Raw genomic sequence first — 24,514 nt, forward strand, 5'->3', positions numbered from 1 at the left:
CGCGGGTTCGTGCCCCTGTCCGGGAAAATCCCACATGCCCTGGAGCGGCTGGGCCCGTGAGCCATGGCCGCTGAGCCTGCGCGTCCGGAGACTGTGCTCCGCAACGGGAGAGGCCACACAACAGTGAGAGACCCGCATACCGCAAAAAAAAAAAAAAAAAAAAAAAAAAACCACTAGGGTAGGCAATTCCCTGGTGGTCCAGTGGTTAGGACTCTGTGCTTTTGCTCTCGGGGCCCAGGTTCGATCCCTGGTCAGGGAACTAAGTTCCTACAAGCTGTGCAGCGCAGCCGAAAAAAAACAACAACAGGGCTTCCCTGGTGGCGCAGTGGTTGCGAGTCTGCCTGCCGATGCAGGGTACACGGGTTCGTGCCCTGGTCCGGGAAGATCCCACATGCCGTGGAGCGGCTGGGCCCGGGAGCCATGGCCACTGAGCCTGCGTGTCCGGAGCCTGTGCTCCGCAACGGGAGAGGCCACAACAGTGAGAGGCCCGTGTACCACCAAAAATAAAATAAAATAAAATAAACCCACATCATTGTGAAACTTCAGATGTCAGAGACAAAGCATGCTACCAACTTACAAAGAGAAAATAATAGGTCATATACAACTAATCAGAAAACAGAATGGCTTTGGACTTACCAGTAGCAACAATGAAAACTAGAAGATAATAGAACAATGCCTTCAAAATTCTGAAGGAAAATTAATTTCAACCTAGAATTCTGTACTCAAGGTAAGTGTTAACGAAGTGTGACAGTAGAATAAAGACATTTTCAGACATGAAAAGGTGTGTCCCACCAAAATGAAAAGTAAACCAAAAGGAAATAGATGAGAAACAAGAGATCCAACTCAGAATAAGGCAAAAAGAATCCATGGGGTGACGGTAAAGGCAGATCCAAGGGTGACTGCTATGCATGAAGCATAAAGGGAGCAGTTAGTCCAGAGTGGAATCCAGGAAACACTTATTTAGGAAGATGAAACTGATAAAATTCCATATATATATAAACATCTTGAAAAATTTAGACAACTGGCTAAAAGTTAGGTTTGAATTAGTAATAACATAGAACACTAACAAAAACAAAACAGTTATTAACTCTGTTTTTAAAAAAGTTGTACAAGGGGGCTTCCCTGGTGGTGCAGTGGTTGGGGGTCTGCCTGCCAATGCAGGGGACACGGGTTCGTGCCCCAGTCCGGGAGGATCCCACATACCACGGACGGCTGGGCCCGTGAGCCATGGCCGCTGAGCCTGCGCGTCCGGAGCCTATGCTCTGCAGCAGGAGAGGCCACAGCAGTGAGAGGCCCGCGTACTGCAAAAAAAAAAAAAAAAAGTTGTACAAGAAAAGAGAAGGCATCAGAGTTTGCTATGTGGCTCAGCTATGAAATAGAATTAACATAGTCATAATAAACACTGAGCATTGACCAAAATTATGCTATAGCTATATTGAAAGGATGAAGGGTAGGAAGGGAAAAAAGTAGCAGTGATGGGGAGAAAGGAAAGCTAAATCCTCATCTTCCATTGTGGGAAGTCTACTGACAATGCTTAAAACTGAAAAATTAAGATGTAATATAAGCATGTTATTATCTATAGACATGGAAGTAAATACAGAAATACTCAGCAAAAAGAAGTCAAAGAGTTGTCTCTGGGAAGAAGGAAATGAGTTGAGGGAACAGGGGACTACTATTTTTCATAATAAAACCATCAGAACAATTAGCTTTAAACTTCATGCATGTATAATTTTAATTGCAAAAAAGAAAAAAAGCCAGAAATTTTTCTGGTACACTGCTACCAGTGGTGTGCTGATAAATTGTTAACAACCAGTTCTGCAAAGGAAAAAATAAGTGGCCTGATTTGTAGCATTTGCTAATTCCCATGATACAAAGTTTCCCCCTATGACCAGTGATAACAGTGAACACTGAGTTGGGACGAGATGCTAGCAGTCAGCTCTCCCAAGCAGGATGAGCTGGCTCCAGCACAGCACTGATAATAGAAACCTGTCTCAAGTATTTCACCCTTTCATCAAACACTTAAGGACTCACTCTATGCTGAAGAATGTAGTAGGCAACTGAAGACAGAAAACTACATAAGGCTCAATCTCTTCCCTCAAGGAACTCATAAGCTATATGCAACAAGAAGTTACCAGTGCTGTGACAGAAATCTGTATGGTCACAGAAGAGGAGAGGGTCAGAGAAGACTTAATTAAGGAAATGACCCTTGAACTGAATCTTGAAAAATGAGTAGAGCCCCCCAGGCTGGAGAAAGGAATGTTCTAGATACATCAAGAATATAAAGTTTGAGAGAGCATATCTTATTTCAGAAACAGCTCCTCATTTTGATGTTAGCTCAGATTTCACCACTGAAAAAGAGGCTCTGCTGACTATCCTCTCAGAAGTAACCTGTCCCGGCACTCCCTGTTACATCTTATTTTCTTCATTATAACATTATCACTGTCTGGCCTTATCTTGTTTACCTGTCTATCACAAGAAGATGTTAGTTTGAGAATGTAAGTACCTTATCTTTCCGTTTCACTGTTATATCCTGAAGGCCTATGGGAACTCGATAAATATTTGTTATGTGAAAGAATGGTAAACGATTCATAATGACCACAATATAGAATTCAGAAAGAAATGGATATGATAGGAGACAAGGCCATATAGATGGACAAAAGCCAAATCATGGACTATCCTCTAAGGAGTTTAATGGGTAGTGGTAATTTAAGAGTTTAAAGAAAAGGAATAGCATGATTAAATTCCCATTTTATGAAGATCATTTTGGCTGTGGTGAGAAGGATGGTCTGTAGAGGGTAAATACGGAGGCAGGAAGACTACTGAAATAATCCTGGTAAAATGGAAGAGGTCCTTAACTAACGCAATAGCAGTGGAGATGGAGAGGAGAAGTAACAGGGTGGTAAAAACTGTAAAGCATGATGACTGCCTGGATATGTGAGGTGAAAGAAAGAGAAATTAAGGAAAATTCTTAGATTTCTTGCTGGAGCAATAAGGTTTCTGGTGTGCCAGTCACTAAGATAGAAATCAGTGGAGAAGGAGCAAGATTTGCAGGGTGGGAAGCAGAGAAGTGACACGTTCCATCTGTGACAAGTTGAGCTTGTGGCAGGTGGCCTGACGTGCAGCACTTGCTGTGTTGGACTGGAGTTCGGGAAAGAAGCCTGTGCTTGAAGTACAGATTGGGGGCGGTGGGCATGGAGGTGGTAACCGAATCCATGGATGCAGCTGAGACCACCCAGGAACAGTGTGTGGCATTGAAAGAAAATAAACCAAGACAAAACCTTGGAGAACATCAGTAATTTTAGACATTAAAAAAAGAATCTAAGGAGACTGACAAGGAACGAGCAAGGAAGGAATGTAAGGGGCAAGGGAGAGGACAGTTGGTCAGTGAAGCCCAGGTTTCTAGTTGGGAAAACAGGGTAGATGATGTTGTACTCACTGAGATGAAGAAGGGTGAGGGAGGAGCAAATTTGTGGGGAGATAAGGCTTGTGCGGGGCACATGGGATTGGAAGTACCTGTAGGACGTCCAGGTGTGTGGAGGTAGCTGGTAGCCAGTTTGTGAGTAGAGGTTCAGAAAAGAGGTCAGACTCAGAGATCTCTTCCTGAATCACTGTGTTCTCTAACATATTTTCCTGTCTCCATTTTTCTTTCTCTTCCAAATCCACCCTTCCATCATTGGTCCTATGGATTAGAGCATGAGCTTTGGGGTCAGACTGCCAGATTGAATCCTGGGTCTGTCACTTACTGGTCACTTAGGGGATTGGCTTTACCTCTTTGAGCCTGATTTTCTCATTATAAAATAGGGTAAAAACTGGGTTGCCTCATAGGTTTATTGGGAATACTAAATGAGTTACTAGACATAAAGCACTGAGAACAGTGCTTGGCACAAAGAATGTTAACTGTTATCATTATCATCATCTTCTTCATTACTTTATCTCATCTCACAGAGGTGACATGTTGCCAGTGTTGTAGTCCTAAAGAATATCTCTGATCATATCCATGTTCTATTCAAAAACTTTTGAAGAATCCCCATTACCTTTAGAATAAAGTTTCAGTCTTTTGGAAGAAGTTGAGAAGGATCGGTGTAAGTTCTGCTTTGTACATTTGGTAGAATTCCCCAGTGAAGCCATCTAGTCCTGGACTTTTGTTTGTAGGGAGCTTTTTTTAAATTACAGATTCTATTTCATTTCTAGCTATTGGTCTGTTCGAGTTATCTATTTCTTCTTGATTCAGTTTTAGAATAAAGTTTCAACTTCAGAGTTTCTCATGTTTCTCATGATCTAGCTCCAACACTGGGTCCTGGAATGTTAGAATGAGATGGGGCCTTAGAAATCATCCAGCTCAATTTCTGCATTTTTACAATGAATAAATTGTGGCAATCCAGACTTCTTTCTTATTGTTCCTGTGCTACTCCATATCCCATTCCAGATTCCTACGTAAGACTGACAGATGTCACCATTCTCTTAAAAACCAGAACTACACTTGCCTTTATCCATTTGATCACCTGGTTCTGGAGTAGCTCATGAGGCTTTGTAACTTCCACTCTGTCTCATCTTGCCTCAGACCTTCCAAGGAAGACAGTGCCGTAACTTTCTTGTTTGCTCTAATTGGTAACCTCTCCCTCCCCTCCTGTGAGTGGGCAGACAAAGGAGCAGCTCTCTAAAGCCCACTGTTAGTGTCCTGAATTGACATGAACAGACTTGGTAAGGAAACTAAGGCTCTGTAAGGAACTCCAGCTTATTTATATGAGAGAAGTTCATAGAAAGACCTAGCATAATATCCCAGAGTCAATTGCTGTTTTGGGGGAGGTATAATCTTGGATAGCCTAATAAGACTTCTAGCTGGGGAAACAATAAAGGTTTAGATGGTGGCTGCTGCTATTTTTCCAACTAAAAAAGTTTAGGTGAAGGTATAGGCAGCCCACATGGGACTAATGACTAGGAAGGCCATTAGAGACTACCCAACCCTGCAAGTTAGCTTCTGGTGATAAGATGAGACATCTTGCATCCCATATGAAATTTTTCCCATATTTTGGGGTCATTTAGTTTTGTTTAGTTTTTTAATTTTATTTTTGGCTGCGTTGGGTCTTCATTGCTATGCGCGGGCTTTTCTCTGGTTGAGGAGAGCGGGGGCTACTCTTCATTGTGGTGCACAGGCTTCTCGTTGTGGTGGCTTCTCTTGTTGGAAGCACAGACTCTAGGTGTGTGGGCTTCAGTAGTTGTGGCACACAGGCTCAGTAGTTGGTGGCTTGCGGGCTTAGTTGCTTCGCGGCATGTGGGATCTTCCCGGCTCAGGGCTTGAATCCGTGTCTCCTGCATTGGCAGGCAGATTCTTAACCACTGAGCCACCAGGGAAGCCCCAGGTCATTTAGTTTAATTACTTATAGTAAATTTAGGAAAGGTGATTAAATTGCAGTCATGTGAGACTTGATTACCCTGATGCTATTACATCTGGACTGAATGGCACAGTAGGAGCATGAATTTGTCTAGAAAGGAGTTTCTCATATTCTTAGTCTGCTTTTCTCTGCCAGCATTGGTGAGCTGCCAAGACTTTCTGGATAGTGGCTTGGACACCCACCCAAGATCCTCAGGGCTTAAAGGATGCTAATAGGACCACCTTGGGGGCTTCCCTGGTGGCGCAGTGGTTGAGAATCCGCCTGCCGATGCAGGGGACACGGGTTCGTGCCCCGGTCCGGGAAGATCCCACATGTCGCGGAGCAGCTGGGCCCGTGAGCCATGGCCTCTGAGCCTGCGCGTCCGGAGCCTGTGCTCCACAATGGGAGAGGCCACAACAGTGAGAGGCCCGTGTACCGCAAAAAAAAAAAAAAAAAAAATAGGACCACCTTGGGGAAGGTGTAGGCAAGACTATGCAGAGAAGCCTGTCTGTCTTTCTGATTTTCTGCCACTTCCAATTTATATGACAGATGATGTTCAGCAATCCAAAGTATAGTGAAAACTTCATTGTCGAGGCTTCAGTGTCAATCCTGTGTTCTGCATCTTTGGTCCTCTGGTCCTGATTAACATCTCCTGCATTTCCTTCTATTCCAAGGTGAATGACCCAAGCAGCAGTCTAGGGTAGCAGTCTAGTCTAGGAGAACTGATGTTCTCCAAGGTTTTGTCTCGGTTTTTCTTTCAATGCCACACACTGTTCCTTCACATGCAGGCAGGCTGGGGAACCAGGATTTCACCTGGATTTTCTATGCTTTCTGCAGGCAGCAAGTACAGCCCTCAAAGCCAAACAAGATACAGTATTGCTGCTTCTCATTGTTACCCTGAGTGTCCTCTTTACCGACACTCATCTCACTGCCCTACCCACTGAGCCCCTTAACTTTTCCACTCCCTTTATCCCTCACATTCACTGTGCCTGAATTGCCTCTCTTTAGAGATCTTTACCTGTAAAAATCCTACCCAACTTCTAAGGTCCAATATGTATTCTAACTGCTTCATGCAGTTTTCTTGAATTTTCCTAGCCAGAAATTATCTCTCCCACCTCTCTGTTCCCTGTGCGCCCATCACTTTACATGTGCTCATGTGACACTTACTGCATCTTTTTTCCTCAACTAGACTGTAAATTCCTTGAATATCGAAATACTCCTCATATAGACTCTTTGTATCCCTTAACTCCCAATACTGTATTCTTTTTTTGGCTGTGTTGGGTCGTAGTTGCAGCACACAGGATCTGTCTTTGCCTCGATGCACGGGCCTCTTTCTAGCTACGGCGGCATGCAGGCCTCTCTCTAGTTGTGGAGCGCAGGTTTTCTCTCTCTAGTTGTGGCGTGTGGGCTTCAGGGCACGTGGGCTCTGTAGTTTGCGGCATGTGGGCTCTCTCATTGAGGTGTGTGAGCTCAGTAGTTGAGGCATGAGCGCCTAGTTGCCCCATGACATGTGGGATCTTAGTTCCCCGACCAGGGATTGAACCTGCATCCCCTGCATTGGAAGGCGGATTCTTTACCACTGGGCCACCAGGGAAGTCCCCCTAATACTGTACTTTTTATATACTAGATACCTTGTAAGTATTTACTGAATGAAAAATAGAGATCCCTAATTTAAGCCCTCCTACTGTAACTGACTATCTGTCAAAAGAGCCCTGTCAACTTCTAGAAAAAGTCATGAAGTAAGTACTTTACTACTTCAAACTCACCAAAATGAAAACAAACAAAACCAGAAGAGGAAGCTTCATCTATAATAAAACTAGATAACTGCCATGTACCCATACACAGACTAAAGAATATCTGCCAGACACAATGAAATTTAGGTCAGATCCAAAGAGAACACCAAGATTTGACCAACATAAGGAATAGGGGCATGGACGATCCAAAGGAGAAATGGCAAACACCACCACTTTTGCAAAATCTCAAGGCACATAGAACTGAAAGAAAAAAACAGCAAGGCACATAGAAGGGAGAAAACCAGGCTGGCCTCATACTTTTCTGTGACAACATTTAAGGCCAGAAGACAGTGAAACAACATTTAGAAAATTTGGAAGGAAAACAATTGTGACCTAAGAATCCTATATGGTTGAAATATAAAATCATCAGAAATACCCCAAGGCTCAGGAGATTTGTCACCCATGAACCCTCTGGAAAACTCTACTCGAAGACATAATATAGCCAAGTAAGTAATGTTACAAAATACTGACAAATGGGTAGGCTGAGTATAAAAGTGAACTCCCTTAGACATAAAATTAAGTCTGTGGCAGTTAGTTGAAAAAAGATCATAATTTTTCAAAGAATTCTGTCCATGTTTCTTCAGTCACACTTTTAAAAAAACCAAATTATAAAACTTTGGCAAGATCCCCTGGACTTAAGGGGCTCCTTCGGACTTTTGATTCATTCCCTACTTGGAGCCATTTGCACTAAGCCCATCTTCTTAGACTAGTGCAGCTTATTTCTTTTAAGATTGTTACATCTTGGGAATTCCCTGGCTGTCCAGTGGTTAGGACTCCACACTTCCACTGCCGTGGGCCTGGGTTCAATCCCTGGTCGGGTAACTAAGATCCCGCAAGCCACGCGCAGCATGGCCAAAAATAATAATAATAAATTTTTTAAAATAATATTGTTACATCTTTACTTTTATTCCCCCTGAGCCCTTTTTCTTAGTCTCCGCTTAGGGAATATAATTAGATTTCTGAGGAGGAAGACATTTTTCACTACTAAACCTTTATATAGTAAAGGGAGGCACATAGAACTAAAAGGAAGAAATGTTCAGCCTGCTCACTGGAGCCAGTACATTTTAATCTAGTGGACCCAAGAGCAAGAGTGACCAGAGACAGGAAGAAAGTGAGATGCTTCTTCAAGTATTGTATCTCATTACATGAATTAACCTGGATAAATCTCACAAATATGATGTTGAAGGGGAAAAAAGCAAGTTGCAGAAGGATACATAGAGAATGATAGCATTTATATAAAATTTTTTAACTTTGCAAAAGAATACTATATATTGTCTACTAATATATGTAGTAAAAATGCTTAAGAACAATAAAGACCAGAGCCAAACAGTAGTTACCTCTGGGAGGAGAAGGAGGGAAATGTGAAATAAAGAAAAATACTTTATTTTTGTATTGTTTTTTGGTGGGTACACAGGTGTTCTGTATATTCTCTGGACTTTTTCGTATGTCTGAAATATCTCATTAAAAATAATACATGTTCTTCATCTAGTGGAACACCTGGACTGGGGCCTCTTGGGCCAAGGTTAGGAGCCTCTGGCATCTAGAGAGATACGGGCAACTCAGCCATAATCTTTGGGCTGAAGCAGTGGGTTGGCCTAAAGGAGACCTTTAGTCACATGCCTAAAAAAGCTACTACGGGGCTTCCCTGATGGCGCAGTGGTTGAGAGTCCGCCTGCCGATGCAGGGGACGCAGGTTCGTGCCCCAGTCTGGGAAGATCCCACATGCCGCGGAGCGGCTGGGCCCGTGAGCCATGGCCGCTACGCCTGCGCGTCCAGAGCCTGCGCTCCACAACGGGAAAGGCCCCAACAGTGAGAGGCCCACGTACCGCCAAAAAAAAAAAAAAAAAAAAACAAAACAAAAAAAAAAAGCTACTACGTGTATCTCCAGTTCCTTACTCTTTTCTCCCCCAAGGTTATGAGTAAGTTAAGAAAGCCTGCCAGCTAATCCCCAGAGAAGAACCTGCCTGTCCTCAGAGTTAGCTAAGAAGTTTCATGGCTCTTTACCAAACACTGCTAGTCAGCAGCTGAGGCAGAAGCCCGTGGCACCGTGGAGAGTCACTTACCACTGTATAGGCTTGGGCACATTGCTTAACTTCTGTGAGCCCCACTTTTCTCTGTAAAAATTAGAATAAATACCGCCATTCCTGCAGGTTTGCTAAAAGGATTAAGTTACATAATGAATATAAAGTGCTTTGTGTAGTGACTGAGCTGTATTAGACGTTAGATTTATGTGAGTTCTCTTCTCTCCTGGAATAAACTGAAGAAAGTCCTAACTAAAGCCAGAGGAGGAATGAGAATTTGGAGGCACTCCTGCTTCCCAGGTGAGGGCTTCTTCCTTCTGTCATATGTTATGGTATCTTGGCAGTGATCTTACAATAGGCCTCTGTTTTTCTCATGGCCTCCTCTCCACTGAAGCATTAGGGTTCTCGGGGTAATTTCTCAAGGCCTGCAGCTTTGCTTAAAATTTGACACCACCAAGAAGTGAGGACCAAAAGCCCATTAATCTTAGCCATCTCTGAGCAGCTTGTTAGAGGACACAGCCAGGCATCGGCACAGCAGAGTCTTTAGTACCAAGCTGAGAGTTAAAAGTAGGATTCAGAAACTGTAGTTCTGGCACTGGGGCCAGGTCTTTTCATGAGCTGTATAGGAAGTCATCTCCCCTCCTGCTTTAAGCACTGAGGAGAAAAGGCAAAGTCTTTACTGTGGATTGGCTACCTGGAGGGGGGCTTGTTTGATATAGTAGTGTCTGTCCTTCCCCTTCAGCCTGAGCAAACACACATACTACCTGTAAAATCCTTAATGTTAGAGTTCTTTCTGGACAAGAGGAAAGCTAAATTGGCTTAAAATTTTTCCAAAGTACCTCAGCCTTGCTAGGTGACTTGTGACTGCAGCAGTGATCGTGGGAAACAATTGAAGAAACAGTGGTAGAAAAGATTTCACACTCACTAAGCATTTTGTCATCTCAAAGCCTTTCACAGATCCACTGACTGAACAAGAGCTTCAGAAGAGCTCCCAGTTTCCCATCAATCAACCCACTTTTTCCCTATCACATCTGCAGACTCTCTAGTGGTGGTTTATTTGTCTCAGAGGGAGTTACACACAAACTGGATGAGACAAGCAATAAAGCAATATGGGAGGTTCCTGAGACCTTAATCAGACATGTTAAACATAAGGAGAACCCAGGTTATCCATTGCTGTAAAAATCTGACCTCAGTCATTCCAGATTCTTCCTTCCAGAAATGGTTCCCACTTGTGTCCCAGATTCCAAAATAGCCATTTAGTAGTCTCTAATTATGGCTGCTGGAGTTCCTGTTGGCAGTTTCTTGTTTGCTGACTATGTTTACCCCTAGCCTAACTCCAGAACATGCTACTACTCTTAAACTACTAAGTAGGAAGCATCCCCTTTTTCCCACTTTGAAAAAAGAAATGAGACTTTTCAGTGACAAACTAGTAGCCAGTTGTAAGCCTGCTGTGTCTCAGAAGCCTCTGTGTCTGAGGCTTTCTATACTTCCTTACTCTTCTCTTGGGGTGAATTTTCCCCTAGGAGCAGGAGTCACCCTAACCACTGACTGGACTGCTTTTCCTCAGGCAGAGGGCAAATTGGAAAGTGCTGGAAGGTCCCTTAATGCCCACCCACTCAGTGTATCCTGAGTCTGAGCCAAAAAGCAAACTAATACTAGGACTTCCCTGGTGGTCCAGTGGTTGAGACTCCACACTTCCACTGCAGGGGGCGTGGGTTCGATCCCTGGTCAGGGAACTGGGATCCCACATGCCGCATGGTACAGCCAAAAAAAACCTAAAACTGTTTCTACCCTCTAGCCCACACCACAGAGTTGCTGTGGCTTTGGCCTTTTTTTGCTTTCCGGCAAGCTTTAACCTTCTAGAAGAATAGAGATAAAGAAGGCTCTGGAATGCCATAAAGTGCCAAAATTCCTTTTTGGCAGTTTACTAAAGTTTTGGCATTTGGGAAGAATCTTTCTCTCTTTAATATTTATTTTATTTTATTTATTTATTTTTTGGCTGCATCAGATCTTAGTTGTGGTACATGGGATCTTTCGTTGCAGCGTGTGGGCTTCTCTCTAGTTGTGGCGTGCGGGTTTTCTCTCTCTAGTTGTGGTGCGTGGGCTCCAGAGCGCATGGGCTCTGTAGTTTGCGGCACGCAGCTCTCTAGTTGAGGCACGCAGGCTCAGTAGTTGTGGTGCATGTGCTTAGTTGCCCAGCTGCGTGTGGGATCTCAGTTCCCCGACCAGGGATTGAGCCCGCGTCCCCTGCATTGGAAGGTGGATTCTTTACCACTGGACCAGCAGGGGAGTCCCAAGGAAGAATCTTTTTTTTTTTTTTTTTTTTTTTTTTTGTGGTATGCGGGCCTCTCACTGTTGTGGCCTCTCCCATTGAGGAGCACAGGCTCTGGACGCACCGGCTCAGCGGCCACGGCTCACGGGCCCAGCCGCTCCGTGGCATGTGGGATCTTCCCTTACCGGGGCACGAACCCGTGTCCCCTGAATCGGCAGGCGGATTCTCAACCACTGCACCACCAGGGAAGCCCAGAATCTTTTTTTTAATGGCCTGTGCATGATAGTTTTAGTCCTTGGAATGGCCTCTTTTCCATCCCCCATGCCTCCTGGGTTGCTTGAGGATTTTTTTTTAGTTGGTGTTTTGTTTTGTTTAAATGGATACTCACATCCTTCCTACTCACCTCTTTCTCCCCTCCAGCTGCCCACGTCTGACTCTTTAGGGTATTGAATATTCCCTTGTTAGGATAGAGCTCCTTCCACAGAGCCATCTTGGCTCAAAAAAACAGCTAGGCAGGGCTTCCTTGGTGGTGCAGTGGTTAAGAATCTGCCTGCCAATGCAGGGGACACAGGTTTGAGCCCTGGTCCGGGAAGATCCCACATGCCGCGGAGCAACTAAGCCCGTGTGCCACAACTACTGAGTCTGTGCTCTAGAGCCCACGAGCCACAACTACCGAGGCCGTGTGCCACAACTACTGAAGCCCACGCGCCTAGAGCTCGTGCTCCACAATGAGAGAAGCCACAGCAATAAGAAGCCTGTGCACCATAACCAAGAGTAGACCCCGCTCGCCACAACTAGAGAAAGCCTGCATGCAGCAAAGAAGACCCAATGCAGACAAAAATAAATAAATTAAATAAATAAATAAATAAATAAATAAACTAGGCGGTCCCAGGCTTCCTCTAGCCTTTTCTCCCCTTAATTTCTTTCTTCTTTTTTTTTTTAAACCTTATTTATTTATTTGGTTGTGCCAGGGCTCCTTAGTTGCAGCTTGCTGGCTCCTTAGTTGTGTCATGCGAACTCTTAGTTGAGACATGATGTGGGATCTGGTTCCCTGACCAGAAATTGAACCCAGGCCCCCTGCATTGGGAGTGTGGAGTCTTAACCACTGCACCACCAAGGAAGTCCCCCCTTAATTTCTTTGTATGGCATTATGATTAAATGTATGAATTCTGGAGTCAGGCAGACTTAGTTTTGAAATTGCTACTTGGCAGTTATGTGGTTTTAGGTAAATGGTTTAACTTCTCTTAATCTGTTACCTCATCTTTAAAATTTGGTTATTTTTACTACATCAGAGGTAAAAATGGTACTTCCAGAATGATTTAGGAATGTCCCAGATGATTTTACTGATGAAATGGCTAGATTTGTAGGTCACTCCTGTAATGTATATAGAATATTTAGCACAGTACCTGGCCTGAGGTAGGTATGCAATAAATGCTAGTGAAGATTTTCAAAAGGACTTTTCCCCCACCCACCAGTCCTCAGAAGCCAAGAAGATGCTTTTTAAACACATTCAAATGCTGAGAGCCAGTGGAGCTACTCTTGAGACTGGCTTTTATGAGTAATCTTTTATGTAGCATGGAGTTGGTTTAAAAAGCATCCGTTTTTTTCTAAACGAGTATGGTTTTGATTAACCAGGGTCTATGATGAGAGCTGTGGGGCACCCACTGTTTCCATAGCTGATCTCCTGGGAAGATTCATGGGATCTGAGCCTCCAATGAAATTTGGTGTATATTCCCAGATGAGAGACAGGAGCAATGGATCAGCCCAGGGACCAGGGCCAGCTTCCACCCCCAGACCAAAGGAAGAGAGATTGGATGGAATTTAGACCTCCCAGCCTGGGATGCCTAAAGAACTGAAGGCAGACTGGTTGCTCTTTTCAGGCTTTAGGGGAATATCATTATAAGCATATACAAACTCTGGTCTTCTCTAAAGCCCAGTCCTCTCCTGGTCCAGCTGAGCCATAATTCTGTCTTCTAATGATAAGCTTGTAGCCATTAACTGGACTGGCCAGCTAGTCCTAGCATATGGAGGAGCCAGAACCCTCAACCCATAGCGACAAGGATAGTGATGAGAGCCATGGACACTCCCTAACTTGGTTACTGTGTTACAGAAGCAACATCCAGGGCAGCGTCATCTGCAACAATGCTGTAATAGAGAAGGGAGCAGACATCAAGAACTGCCTAATTGGAAGCAGCCAGAGGATTGAAGCCAAAGGTAAACCAGAAACCAAATTACAATCACAAGTGCCATTTTTTACATATCACAGTAGCACAGATAATGCTCAGTGCTGGTGAGAATTGGGGAACAAGCATATGCATACACTTCAGGTGAGAACATAAATTGATAAAGCTATCTTAGGAGGGGATTGACATCACTGTCAAATTTTTTAACTTTGACTTTACAGTTCCATTTTTAAGAATTTAACTTGTTAGATAGCTCATATATATTTATGCAGCCGTACTACCAAAAAATTGAAAACATAACAGAAAGATCTGATGATCCAGATTGGCACCAATACTTTACAGTGGCTGTTAGGCCACTGTAAATAAGAGAGAAGGGCCAGTGATCCAACAAAGGCTCTGGAACTAGCTCTGGCCTCCTGCAGTCCTTGAGTACCTCATCTGACCTGATAGTTAAGAGAGAGTCCCATAGATTCTTGGCCTGGAAGAAGGTTAGCAGCTTCTTCAGAAGCCATTGTCTCAGAGCCATCCTCAACTGCTTAGTGCTGATGCTGTGAGCTTTACTGTTAGCTAGCTCTGCGCTGTAGCTGTAGAAAGACTGTATAGTGCTTGAGAGACATGCAGACATCAGGATTTCCCTGCTGGGCTGGTCAAATTTGAATGGTCCATAATTTGGCTAGGTATTTTTAACCAAAAAGTAGACAAAGCTCAAGATCACTAAGGATGGCTCATTCCTTTTCAGATTGTTCCTAAACCTAAAATAGGGTGAGATAGGGGAGTTGCTGAAGGAACTAAACCCACCAATTCTGAATTGGTGTAAGCCACATCATTTTCCTTCTCCCAGTAAGTAGAGGCCTTCTTCAGTTTTTTCTCCTTCCCTTTTTAAAGTTGTATACTTCCCTTGTGAGCTTTAGACTCAAAACAGACGCGGGTTCAGCTCTCAGCTGTGCAATTCACTGGATGTGCACCAGGTTAAGTTTTTAATTTCTTGATCTCAGATTTTTGAAACTAGAAAAATTGAGACAATAATACCTATCGTGGAGGATTGTTGTGAGAATTAAATACAGTTAAATGTTTTGAGGAGTACACACAGCTTCTGGAGCATACCAGGGGACTTAGAGCTCCATATACATACCATGCTCTTGTGCCTCTCCATGCCTTTGTGCATGCCCCCTCTCTCTCTGGAATTCTTGATGACTCTGCCCAAGTGCTTTCTCTATAGAACCTTCCTAACTCTTCCCATGATTCCCCACAGTCAAAATGAGCATTCCTTCCTCCTCTGCTCCTTTGTCAATACCTTTATTAAAGTACATACACAAGTTATGGCTATTATTTATGAATCTACCTTCCCTACTAGACTGAGATCCTCAGGCCAAGGATTGGCTTATTTCAATATGTATCCCTAGCTCTCAGAACAGGTCCTGGTTTATCGTAGATAGTGGGAAGAGGAGAGATAAATGAATGAATTTTGGATCCATAAAGGGAATTTGGGGGCATTTCAGGGCAGAGAGTTCGGGTTCCAAGAAAGGTATTTGTGAGATAGTTGCAATTATCACGAAATCTCTTCCGGCTTCTCTTCTAAACTTATGCTGATGAAAGAACCACATGCAACACCAATAAATGAACTGGGGAGATGTGGCCTTGGCCTGAAACCACCCTTTTTCTTCCACTTGAGACTAGATGCAGCTCTCCTCTTCATCGCCTTTCTTCTCACATTTCAAGTGCTTTCTTCTTCTACGTGTGAGAATTGCCATTTCTAAGAGGCCTTTCCTGGGTGTCACTAGTTTACCAATAAGGTTCTTTGTTATAAGCATCATAAACTAATAACTCTGGCTGATTTAAGCTGATAAAGAATTCATTGTAAAGGTAGGTAGCTCACAGCTCTAAGATAGTTGCAGAATCAAGCTTAGAAAATGGGTTACAGCCAAGATTTACACTCCAAATCATTCTGGTGAGGACACTGCTGCCATCCTTGCTGAACACTGGTTATCACAGCTGGCAGTGCTACTCCAGCCGCCCAGCAGGTGGATTCTCTCTGGTTCCTACTTTTTTGTGTGGTGGCCCAGGCCCAAGGTTTGTGGTGGCTGCATTAACAGGTCAAGCCTAGATCCTGTACCCATGCCCTAGCTGCAGGGAAGGCTGTCATTTTTAGTTCAGTTAGTAGGAGACAAAGTCCACCCAGTGTCTCACCAGAGAACCTTTGAACAGGAGTGTTGGTCAGCAGCAGTGCCCCAGCTATTGGTACTTTCTGCTGTGATCCCGTGCCAGCTGAGAGTATGAGCTTAGGTGAGAGGGCTGAGACACCAGCTTGAACTCCAGCACAGGAGGCATGGATGGCCCTGCCCTCCTAGAGTGCCACTGGCCTACAGCTATTGTTTACAGCTTTAAAATGTTCTCACATGCATTGTCTTATTGGATTCTCATAAAAGCCATCTAAGGTAGGGATTCATTATTGACCCATTTGGTGAAGTGGAAACTGAGACTTCGAAAAGTTGAAATTGGGCTTCCCTGGTGGCGCAGTGGTTGAGAGTCCGCCTGCCGATGCAGGGGACACGGGTTTGTGCCCCGGTCCGGGAGGATCCCACGTGCCGCGGAGCGGCTGGGCCCGTGAGCCATGGTCACTGAGCCTGCGCGTCCGGAGCCTGTGCTCCGCAACGGGAGAGGCTGTAGCAGTAAGAGTCCCGCGTACTGCAAAAAAAAAAAGAAAAGAAAAGTTGAAATTTACCCAAGGTCATAGCTAGTACATGACAAAACTGGGTCTTCAGCCTGAACTACTGACAGCCTCCAAAAAGACCAGAAGAAGAAGCCATTCCTGGCTTGCCTAGCAGAATTTGGTCATTGATACCCTTTTTCTCCCTTTAGTCCATCTTTCTCAGACCAATAGGAAAACTGTATTTGGCCTCCATATTATGGCTCTTACTCTCCTCAGGAACATCAGGTGTTAGTTCTTTCTCCTGCTCAGCATACCACTTCACCCAGGCCTACCCTTGGCTTGCAGAGAAACTTGTTTTTTGAGCATCTGAGGCCTGTTGGTTGTTTCTTAAAAAATAGGATTCAGAACACCAGCCTTTTCTCTGATTCCATGGAAGGCCTTGGAAGGGATCCCCAGAGCTTCAAAAGCAGCCGCTCAGCTGGTCTGTGAGGCTGCTTTCTTATCCCATCCTCTCCCCTGTCTCCTCATTGCATTTCTCTGTCCTGCTTTGTTCTCTCCTATTTGGGTTTATGGCCCCACACCATGTTTCTTCCACCTCCTTCTCGCCTCTTTGTCTTTGTAAATTATCTCCTGCTCAGCAAAAAGTAGAAACATCCCCTAGTGCTTTTCTTCTTTCAGTCCCTCCTGGAGCCAGGAGCTGCTTCCTTTTGTTGTTTTTACTGGCATATTTGAATGAGTGAACTCCATTTGCCACTGCCCTAGGGTGTCCCTCCTTTCTTATTTGCTGGAACCTGGAAGCTCACAGTTTCTGCTTGTTCCTCTCCCCACTTCCAGCAAAGTAATGGTGCTCCTTTCTTTTACTTTGCAAGGACCCCTCTTCATTCTGTGTGCAGAATGCATGAATGTCAACTGAATGCCAGTATTGAGGCACATCTCCCATCAGGGAGCATAGGGATGTGCCAGCCATACCCCTAGGATGTCACAGGCTGCAGCGTCTCCTGGGCTTTCTGGCTCTAACTACATGCCCTCTCCTTAACGGTCCTGAAGGAGAGATGGCCAGGGAAGTCATCTGGACTTTAAACTGGAGAACCCCAACATTTCTTGCTCTGTCCTCTATGCGAGAGAGACCAATGTGTCCAGCACAGTAGTCAGTGCCTTCCTGCCACAGGTGCTCCTGGCCAGTCACCTGTTCCCACTATCACTTTTCTTTTTTTTTTAATTATTTATTTACTTATTTATTTTGGCTGCACCGGGTCTTACTTGCTGCACACGGGATCTTCGTTGCAGCGTGCTGGGTCTTTAGTTGCAGCATGCAGATTTATAGTTGCCACATGTGAGCTTCTTAGTTGTGGCATGCATGCGGGATCTAGTTCCCTGTCCAGGGATCAAACCCAGGCCTCCTGCATTGGGAGCGTGGAGTCTTACCCAATGGACCACCAGGGAAGTCCCCACTATGACTTTTCTTTGAGGCTGAGCCACATTGAGAATGCAAATTCCAAACCATCAATGCAACAATCAAGACCTGTCAACTATGGATGACCCAGACAAACATCAACCCAGGTCCTCACTAGCAAAGAGTCAGGAGATGGCAAAGTCCCCAGTCAGTCTTCCTCCCATGGAGGGATTTCAGGAAAAAACATTCATCCTCGGAAGCAATGCCGTCCCCTCTCCAAATCCCAGTCATTTGCATGCCACAGAGTCACCACATCCATAGCAGTCTTCTACACCAAAAATGGGACTATCGTAACCCAGTGTAGGCCCCTCTGCCCTTTTTTAGCACTACCAGGAGAACAAGGCATTTTCTAACGATTCTGGCTTTAGTCACCCCACCCAGCATGCTCAGTTAATGAGATTATCTCTGGCAAAAATCCTGGCAGCCAAGTTTGACCTCCTGCTCAAGCCAACTGAAAAGCCACAGCCAACAAAGTCAAAACCTGGGAAACTAATTGGACATTTCATCTGAGTCTTTTATTACTATCAGTGAGAGAACTTGGATCTCGTCCCTGGTCCCACAATGATCAGTCCTTTGGCTGTGAAAGTAGACCTGATGGGTACATAGGTCAAGTCCTGGCTAGCGGTAGTCCTCCCCAGCTTCCCAACAGTGCAGCTTTTCATATGTGACTTGTCATTCCCTTCTACCTCTCTGGTTTTTTTCCCAACTTACTTTCCTCCCTTGTACTCTTCCCTTTAGGATCTTTCCCGACCTGATTCCAGCCCAGAACTTTTCCAGTGTGTTTATTGGAGCCTGCTCCCAGCCCTGGCCAAGCAGAACTAGTACTGCTTGTTTTTCCCCTTCAGGTTTCCTCCACCTTACTGAATCTCCATAAAAATACATCTTCCCCCAAAATGCCAGATACACTCTTCCTCCCAGGTGTTGTTTGCCTCAGCCTAACCCCTCATTAACCCCTCTGGTCTGGAGCACTGAGGACCAAGAAGTGTTAATGAAACTGGCACTGTCTTCAGAACATTCCAGTGTCCCTGGAAACTAGGAAGAGACTGGGTGAAGGAAGAACAAATGTCAGAGTCTTGTTATGAGATGATGTGGTTAACTCATGGCTACAGAGGGATAAAGGGCAAAGAGGAGCTTTTGGAGGTGCCCTGGGACGCTAGCCAGAGAAGCGTTTCCTTTCTTCTTTTCTGGTCAGTCTTACCTCAAGGTAGAGCCTGATTGACAGTCACACTCCAGGATGGCCCCAGCCCTAGGGAATTTAGCAGCCTGAGCAGTGTCTGGGCCTCCCTCCCATTCCTCTCACTGAAGGAAGCAGATGGCTATGAAGTATAAAAAGAACACCTCCTAGGGCAGGAGTACACAGGCCAGACCCAGCCACATCCTGTAACTTCCGTTTAATACTTATCAAGGCTCTTTACATCAATTACCTTATTGAATCCCCACAACTTTGTGAGGAAACTAAAGCCCAAAGACATGAAATAATTTGCTCAAAGTCAAATTACCAATAGAATTCAAATCTCTATGGCTCAGAGCTCTCCTGTTCTGCACTGTCACCTTTTCTTCTCACATGAGATTGCCTCTGTCAAATAAAATGCTGAAACAAGAAACTCTGTGAAAGGCCTAGACCTTGGTTTCTCTTCCTACTGGAGAAGAGAGAAATAGGGCCAAAGATGCTCTAGACCCACTAGGACCTTTGCTGTAATGCACCGGATGTGTCAGTTCTGTTGTCTTTGACAAGGGGATTGGAGGCCTTCTCCTCCATACATGCTCCTTTTCCCACTTCTCTACCCTCACATAACCCCCAAAACACACACACCTTCAACAAACAATTACCGCCTGTCTTCTAGGCTCTGAGAGGCTAGGGGTGTAAAGATGAGTAAGACTTGCCTCTTGCTGTCCAGCTGCTCACAGTCTATTATAGAGACACAGATGAGAAAAGAAATAAGTACACTAAAGTTTCACGGGTATGATGGTAGAAGACTGTCAGGGTTAATTAAGGACACAAGAGAGAAATTCCTGGCACAAGGATCAGGAACACCATCTCAAAGGAGAGAATTTAGGCTAAATCTTAAAATTGTTGGCTATTTACCAAATATACAAAAGGGAAGAACCTCTCAAGCAAAGGGGAACCATGTAAACAGGCAGCTGACGGCAAAAATCAATCTGATATGTTGGGAATTGAAAATCATTTGGAAAATCTAGAATATAGTGTATAAGGGAGATATAGCAAGAAACAAAAGTGGAAAGGTGGATAGAACAGAGGACATGTCTGAAATCTCAAAGTCTCCAAAGCTTCAGTCAGAAACCCCCTTTCTACTGACAGAGCAGAAGTAGGCTCCAGGCTGTGGGCAGTATGAACAGAACAAAACTTCTCTTACTGTCAAACTTGGTCCCATTGTTAACGATCTTCATTTTGCTGCACCAAACCCTTCTGAGGCTGAAGTAGAGCCTTAGGAAAGTCAGAGTTTCTGCCTCACCTATCAGGGTCACTCTCAAGCCCCCGTGTGTGGCAGAAAAGGTGTTGGACCTTTAGAAGCCAAGCTAACCCAGAAGGAATCCATTTTCAGCCAGGTGGTCAGCCTTTTCTGTCTGAGCCAATAGAACACTGAAAGCTCTCCTGCCTCCTACATCTGCTCCGTACCTCCAGGGAACAAGCAGACAGCATGCTCCTGGTTTCCCCTACCCCTTCCAGACCATTGGTTCACTGCCTCCTTTCTATAGCTCTTACTCCTTGAAAGCTAACCCTCTTCTTAGCTTTCACCCCATCATTGGTAAGCTCCCAGGGCACTCCCCTAAATATATTGAGGGTTCACAGTCTTCCCCTTTCCTCCCTCTCTTTTTCCAAACATCTTGGACAACTTAAACATATTCATCGCTGAACCATCCAGTCCCTCAGCTTCACCATTCCCTGATATTCTCCACCAACCTTCACTCCCTTGCAACTTTAGCTCTCCACTTATATAACCATACCCTATCCCTGTCATTACCCCAAATCTCTGAAATCTTTCATGTGCCAGTAGCTGTGCTAGACACTGGGGTGTGATCATAAATCCACTGCCCCTGCCCTCAAAATTCTTACAGTGAAGTAGAGATAGAGATACACATCAGGTAGAGTGTTTTCAGAGAGCAGGAAATGGACAGTTCGGAAGGGAAGGCATCACATAGTAGAGGTGCTTGATTAGGGCATTTAGGGTGAGTAGGGAGGGAAAGAAAGGCATTCTAGGCAGAGGGAACAGCATGTACTAAGGTCTAGAGCTGTAAAATAACATGGCTTCTAGGTACAAATGGAGAGTGATGGAAGATAAAGCTGGAGAGGTAGCCAAAGGTCAGGTCATAGAGGGCCTTGTGAGTTTGGACTTTATAAAAATAATAATGACCACTATTTGTCAAACACTCAATGATTCTTTAACTCATTGAATCCTCACAATAACCCTATCAAGTATGTGGTATTATTTACATGTGACATATGAGGCATCTCCCTTTCTCCTTTGAATATCTCCATTTAACTATTTAGTCTCTTTTCTTCTCACTATTTTCCCCCATTCCCTACCCTCTGGCCACACCACAGTTTTTCACATTCCTCTTTCTTACATCTTTATGTCTTTGCTCATGTTGTTCTAACAGCCTGGAATGCCTTCCGCTTGATATACTGCTTAAAAAAACTCTCTCATTCTTTATGACTCAGTTCCCCTTCTATGTGAAGTCTCCTGAAAGCCAGGTGTATAGAGAGTCAGTCCCCTCCTCCCGTGTGGGAAGATATTGTCTCTTCCAAAGTCCTTTTGATAAGTTGTATTCCTAAGAGCTTCTAAAGAGCAGAGCCACATAGGAGAGGAATGAATGTTTATGAACACAGAATAAGAAGTAATTGGGTTTGAAATGACATATTTTGCTGCCATTTCTTAAACAATCTTTTCTTTTTCTTTTATAGCCAAACGAGTGAACGAGGTGATCGTGGGGAATGACCAGCTCATGGAGATCTGAGTTCTGAGCAAGTCAGACTCCTTCCTCTTGTCCCCCAGAACTACAGATGTTGGCTGGCCCACCTGTTTGACTCTGTATTTATTTCCCAATAAAAGAAGGGCTCCCAAAGCCATGCTGGAGACTTAGGGAGTAGTCCCAAGCTCCACATCAAATGGGCTCCAGAGATACACAGTGTGTGTTCATGTTGTAGAGACCACCTGGAGCTGGCGTGTGGAACAGTGGCCTAGCTCTTGTACACTGAGGTTATCAGACAGGGGCAGCAGCTGTCCAGTGGTGAAGTTCCTAGGAGGGCTACTTTCTGAATGGCTGGCCCAGCCTAGTCCTAAAAGCATCTCCCACCTGAAAGGACCTGGGGGTACTTCAGTCCCTGACCCTAATCTGGCTTTCTAGAGCCATAGGCCTAGCTGCTGCCATTGCAACCTCTGCATATGATGTTCCCTCTACAGCTGTCAATTTGGGCAGCCTGGCCCCTGAACCTCAGTCCAGGACTTACTACTCTGCTCCCGTACCTACCATACAGATTCCTGGCCCCTGACACCACACCACCGCCAGCCTCACCCTCTAACCCCTGCCATTTACTTCCTATCCTTCCAGTCTTGGGTCAGTTTCTCCAGCTCAACCATTATACCTTGGAGACCCTAAAGCAATCAGGAGGCAGCCCCTGCCTAGCCAACAAGCCTATCCCCACAGGTTTTAGTGGAGGAAAGAACAATAAAAGAAAGCCATGGTTTGAGAGAAGCCAGACCCCTTCTCACCTCCTCTTAGTGAGGTCTGCCCAACGTGGTAAGGAAGAGCCAGCAACCTATATCATCATTTGAAATTCTTTCTGAGTCTTCTCCAACTGCACTCCTTTATACCCTAATTACACAGACTCCTGCTTCAGATCATTGAGAAGTGAGATTTCAGTACTCACAGCTCTTCTGGAGCGCTGTGCACCTTGCCTTCACCACCCCCGCTCCCAAACACACACACTCTGCTCTTGCCTCTCCCTACATTGCTTTTACAGCCTGCAGGTGTTTGGTGGAAGATGAAAGTGATTCCTGGGGTGAGATTTCACCTCCTAGAATTATCAAAGGAAACGTTTCTCTTGATGTGCTCACTGTGGGTGGCTGTAATTATAAAGAATGATTTGAATACTGGTTTCTACATTGCTTGAAAAATCTGAAGTCTCTCAAGTTCATCTGAGTGATCTTGCCTGACTCTTAGTTGCTTTTATTGAACTTGTCAGAGACTAGATGAGCATTCCTACCCTGGGGGATCTCCACCTCCGCCAGCCTTCTTGGTTGCTCTAGAGCTCCACATTCCTGCCACTGGTCAGGACAAGGTTCCTGAAAGTTTGTCCTAATCAGACAGGAGCTGAAATGGCCCAGCAGAGTGGTTGAAATTGATAGGACTGCAGGGGAGGTGGGAATAAAGAGCTGTGGTAGTGCCCAAGATGATCCCCTTTGGAGGTGATATTAAATTTGTGGGCCTCCGATGATGCTAGAGACAGTTCTGGCCTCGATGGAAGAAGACCTTCCCTGTGGAATGTTGTTTGGCTTTGGCCAAATCACCGTCTCTCTCTGTCCCTAAGTTTCTACATCTGCAAAATGGAAAAGTTGGACTGGGTGACTTTTAAGTGACTTTCTCAGGTTTTGTCCCCTCTCAGAGCTTTCTGACCCTTGGGGTCCAGGTGGCCCAAGAGGCCAGAAGACTGCTCCTTGACCACAGAAAGGGGATAGAGGTGGGTGGATTTGGATGTAGGGTGGGGTAGGGGAAGAGAAGGGATTGATTAAACTGTCCCAGAGCCTTCCCATACCCCGTTCTGATCTTCGCCACTGAGCTCTTGGAACCCCTGACAGTAAAGTAGAGGAAAAGCCTCTCCTCTGCCTTCCCTTGCACAAGCCCATGAGCAGCTCCTGCTCCAAGGAAAGGAGGGAGCTGGAGAAAACACAGGGTGGGCTTCCCTGGTGGCTCAGTGGTTAAGAATCCGCCTGCCAGTGCAGGGGACACAGGTTCGAGCCCTGGTACAGGAAGATCTCACATGCTGCGGAGCAATTAAGCCCACGAGCCACATCTACTGAGCCCACGTGCCGCAATTGCTGAAGCCCGCGCGCCTAGAGCCCATGCTCCACAACAGAGAAGCCACCACAGTGAGAAGCCTGTGCACCGCAATGAAGAGTAGCCCCCACTCGCTGAAACGAGAGAAAGCCAGTGTGCAGCAACGAAGACCCAATGCAGCCAAAAATAAATAAATAAGAGTTTTTTTAAAAAAGAAAGAAAAAGAAGACAAGGTAAAAGTCCCCCAGGGGAAGACCTTGCTGAGTTTGAGTCCCAGCTGGGAGCAGCCCCCAGCTCAGGACACTGCTGCTATTGTCTCCAACAACTGCAGAAAGGGCTGAGTGCCCAAGGTGCTTTGATTTCTCTTCTCTTTGCTCTATTTGTCTGCCAGAAGGCAGGGACAGCTTTTGTTTCCTTTTGGCAGCATCTACAGAGGTTGGAAACGTAGTGAGCAACTGAATGTCCACTGGCCGGCTACCTCTCCATGGGACAGAAGCCAGAAGAGCCAGACAGAATCTGCCCTGCCTCTCTCTCTCAATGATGCTGCATGAGGGAAGTGGAGGAGAGGGGGAAGGGGGCCTTTAATGCCAAATCAAGGAGGTCTCTGGGGAGGTGTTGAGGAACAGGGTTTTTTTGGGGAGCTTGCCAGATCAGACACAATTTGATGGCTACTGGTACAAGAACTCCTCCCTCAGTAAACCGTCTCCCCTACCTGCCAACAAGAGCTCCCTGAGCCTGTAAGGGGATTGACC

General features: G+C 45.2%; 3 protein-coding genes across 3 annotated transcripts in view; 1 reads left to right on the forward strand and 2 right to left on the reverse strand.

The window, feature by feature from the left end:
- Positions 1–21,889, forward strand: part of EIF2B3 (eukaryotic translation initiation factor 2B subunit gamma) — a 158,542-nt gene extending 136,653 nt beyond the window's left edge. The window contains exons 11-12 of the mRNA XM_059043067.2: positions 13,569–13,672; positions 21,670–21,889. Coding sequence (XP_058899050.1) covers positions 13,569–13,672; positions 21,670–21,722 — 157 coding nt within the window. The 3' untranslated portion in view covers positions 21,723–21,889. The remainder of the gene's footprint in view (positions 1–13,568; positions 13,673–21,669) is intronic.
- Positions 1–24,514, reverse strand: part of LOC131744159 (small ribosomal subunit protein uS14-like) — an 84,693-nt gene that overhangs the window by 34,877 nt on the left and 25,302 nt on the right. The gene's annotated exons all lie outside the window — the stretch shown is intronic.
- The window catches only part of BTBD19 (BTB domain containing 19), a 39,961-nt gene continuing 31,424 nt past the window's right edge, over positions 15,978–24,514 (reverse strand). The window contains exon 8 of the mRNA XM_067009156.1: positions 15,978–16,326. Coding sequence (XP_066865257.1) covers positions 16,072–16,326 — 255 coding nt within the window. The 3' untranslated portion in view covers positions 15,978–16,071. The remainder of the gene's footprint in view (positions 16,327–24,514) is intronic.

The sequence above is a fragment of the Kogia breviceps genome, chromosome 1, assembly GCF_026419965.1.
Source record: "Kogia breviceps isolate mKogBre1 chromosome 1, mKogBre1 haplotype 1, whole genome shotgun sequence".
Taxonomy (NCBI): Eukaryota; Metazoa; Chordata; class Mammalia; order Artiodactyla; family Physeteridae; genus Kogia; species Kogia breviceps.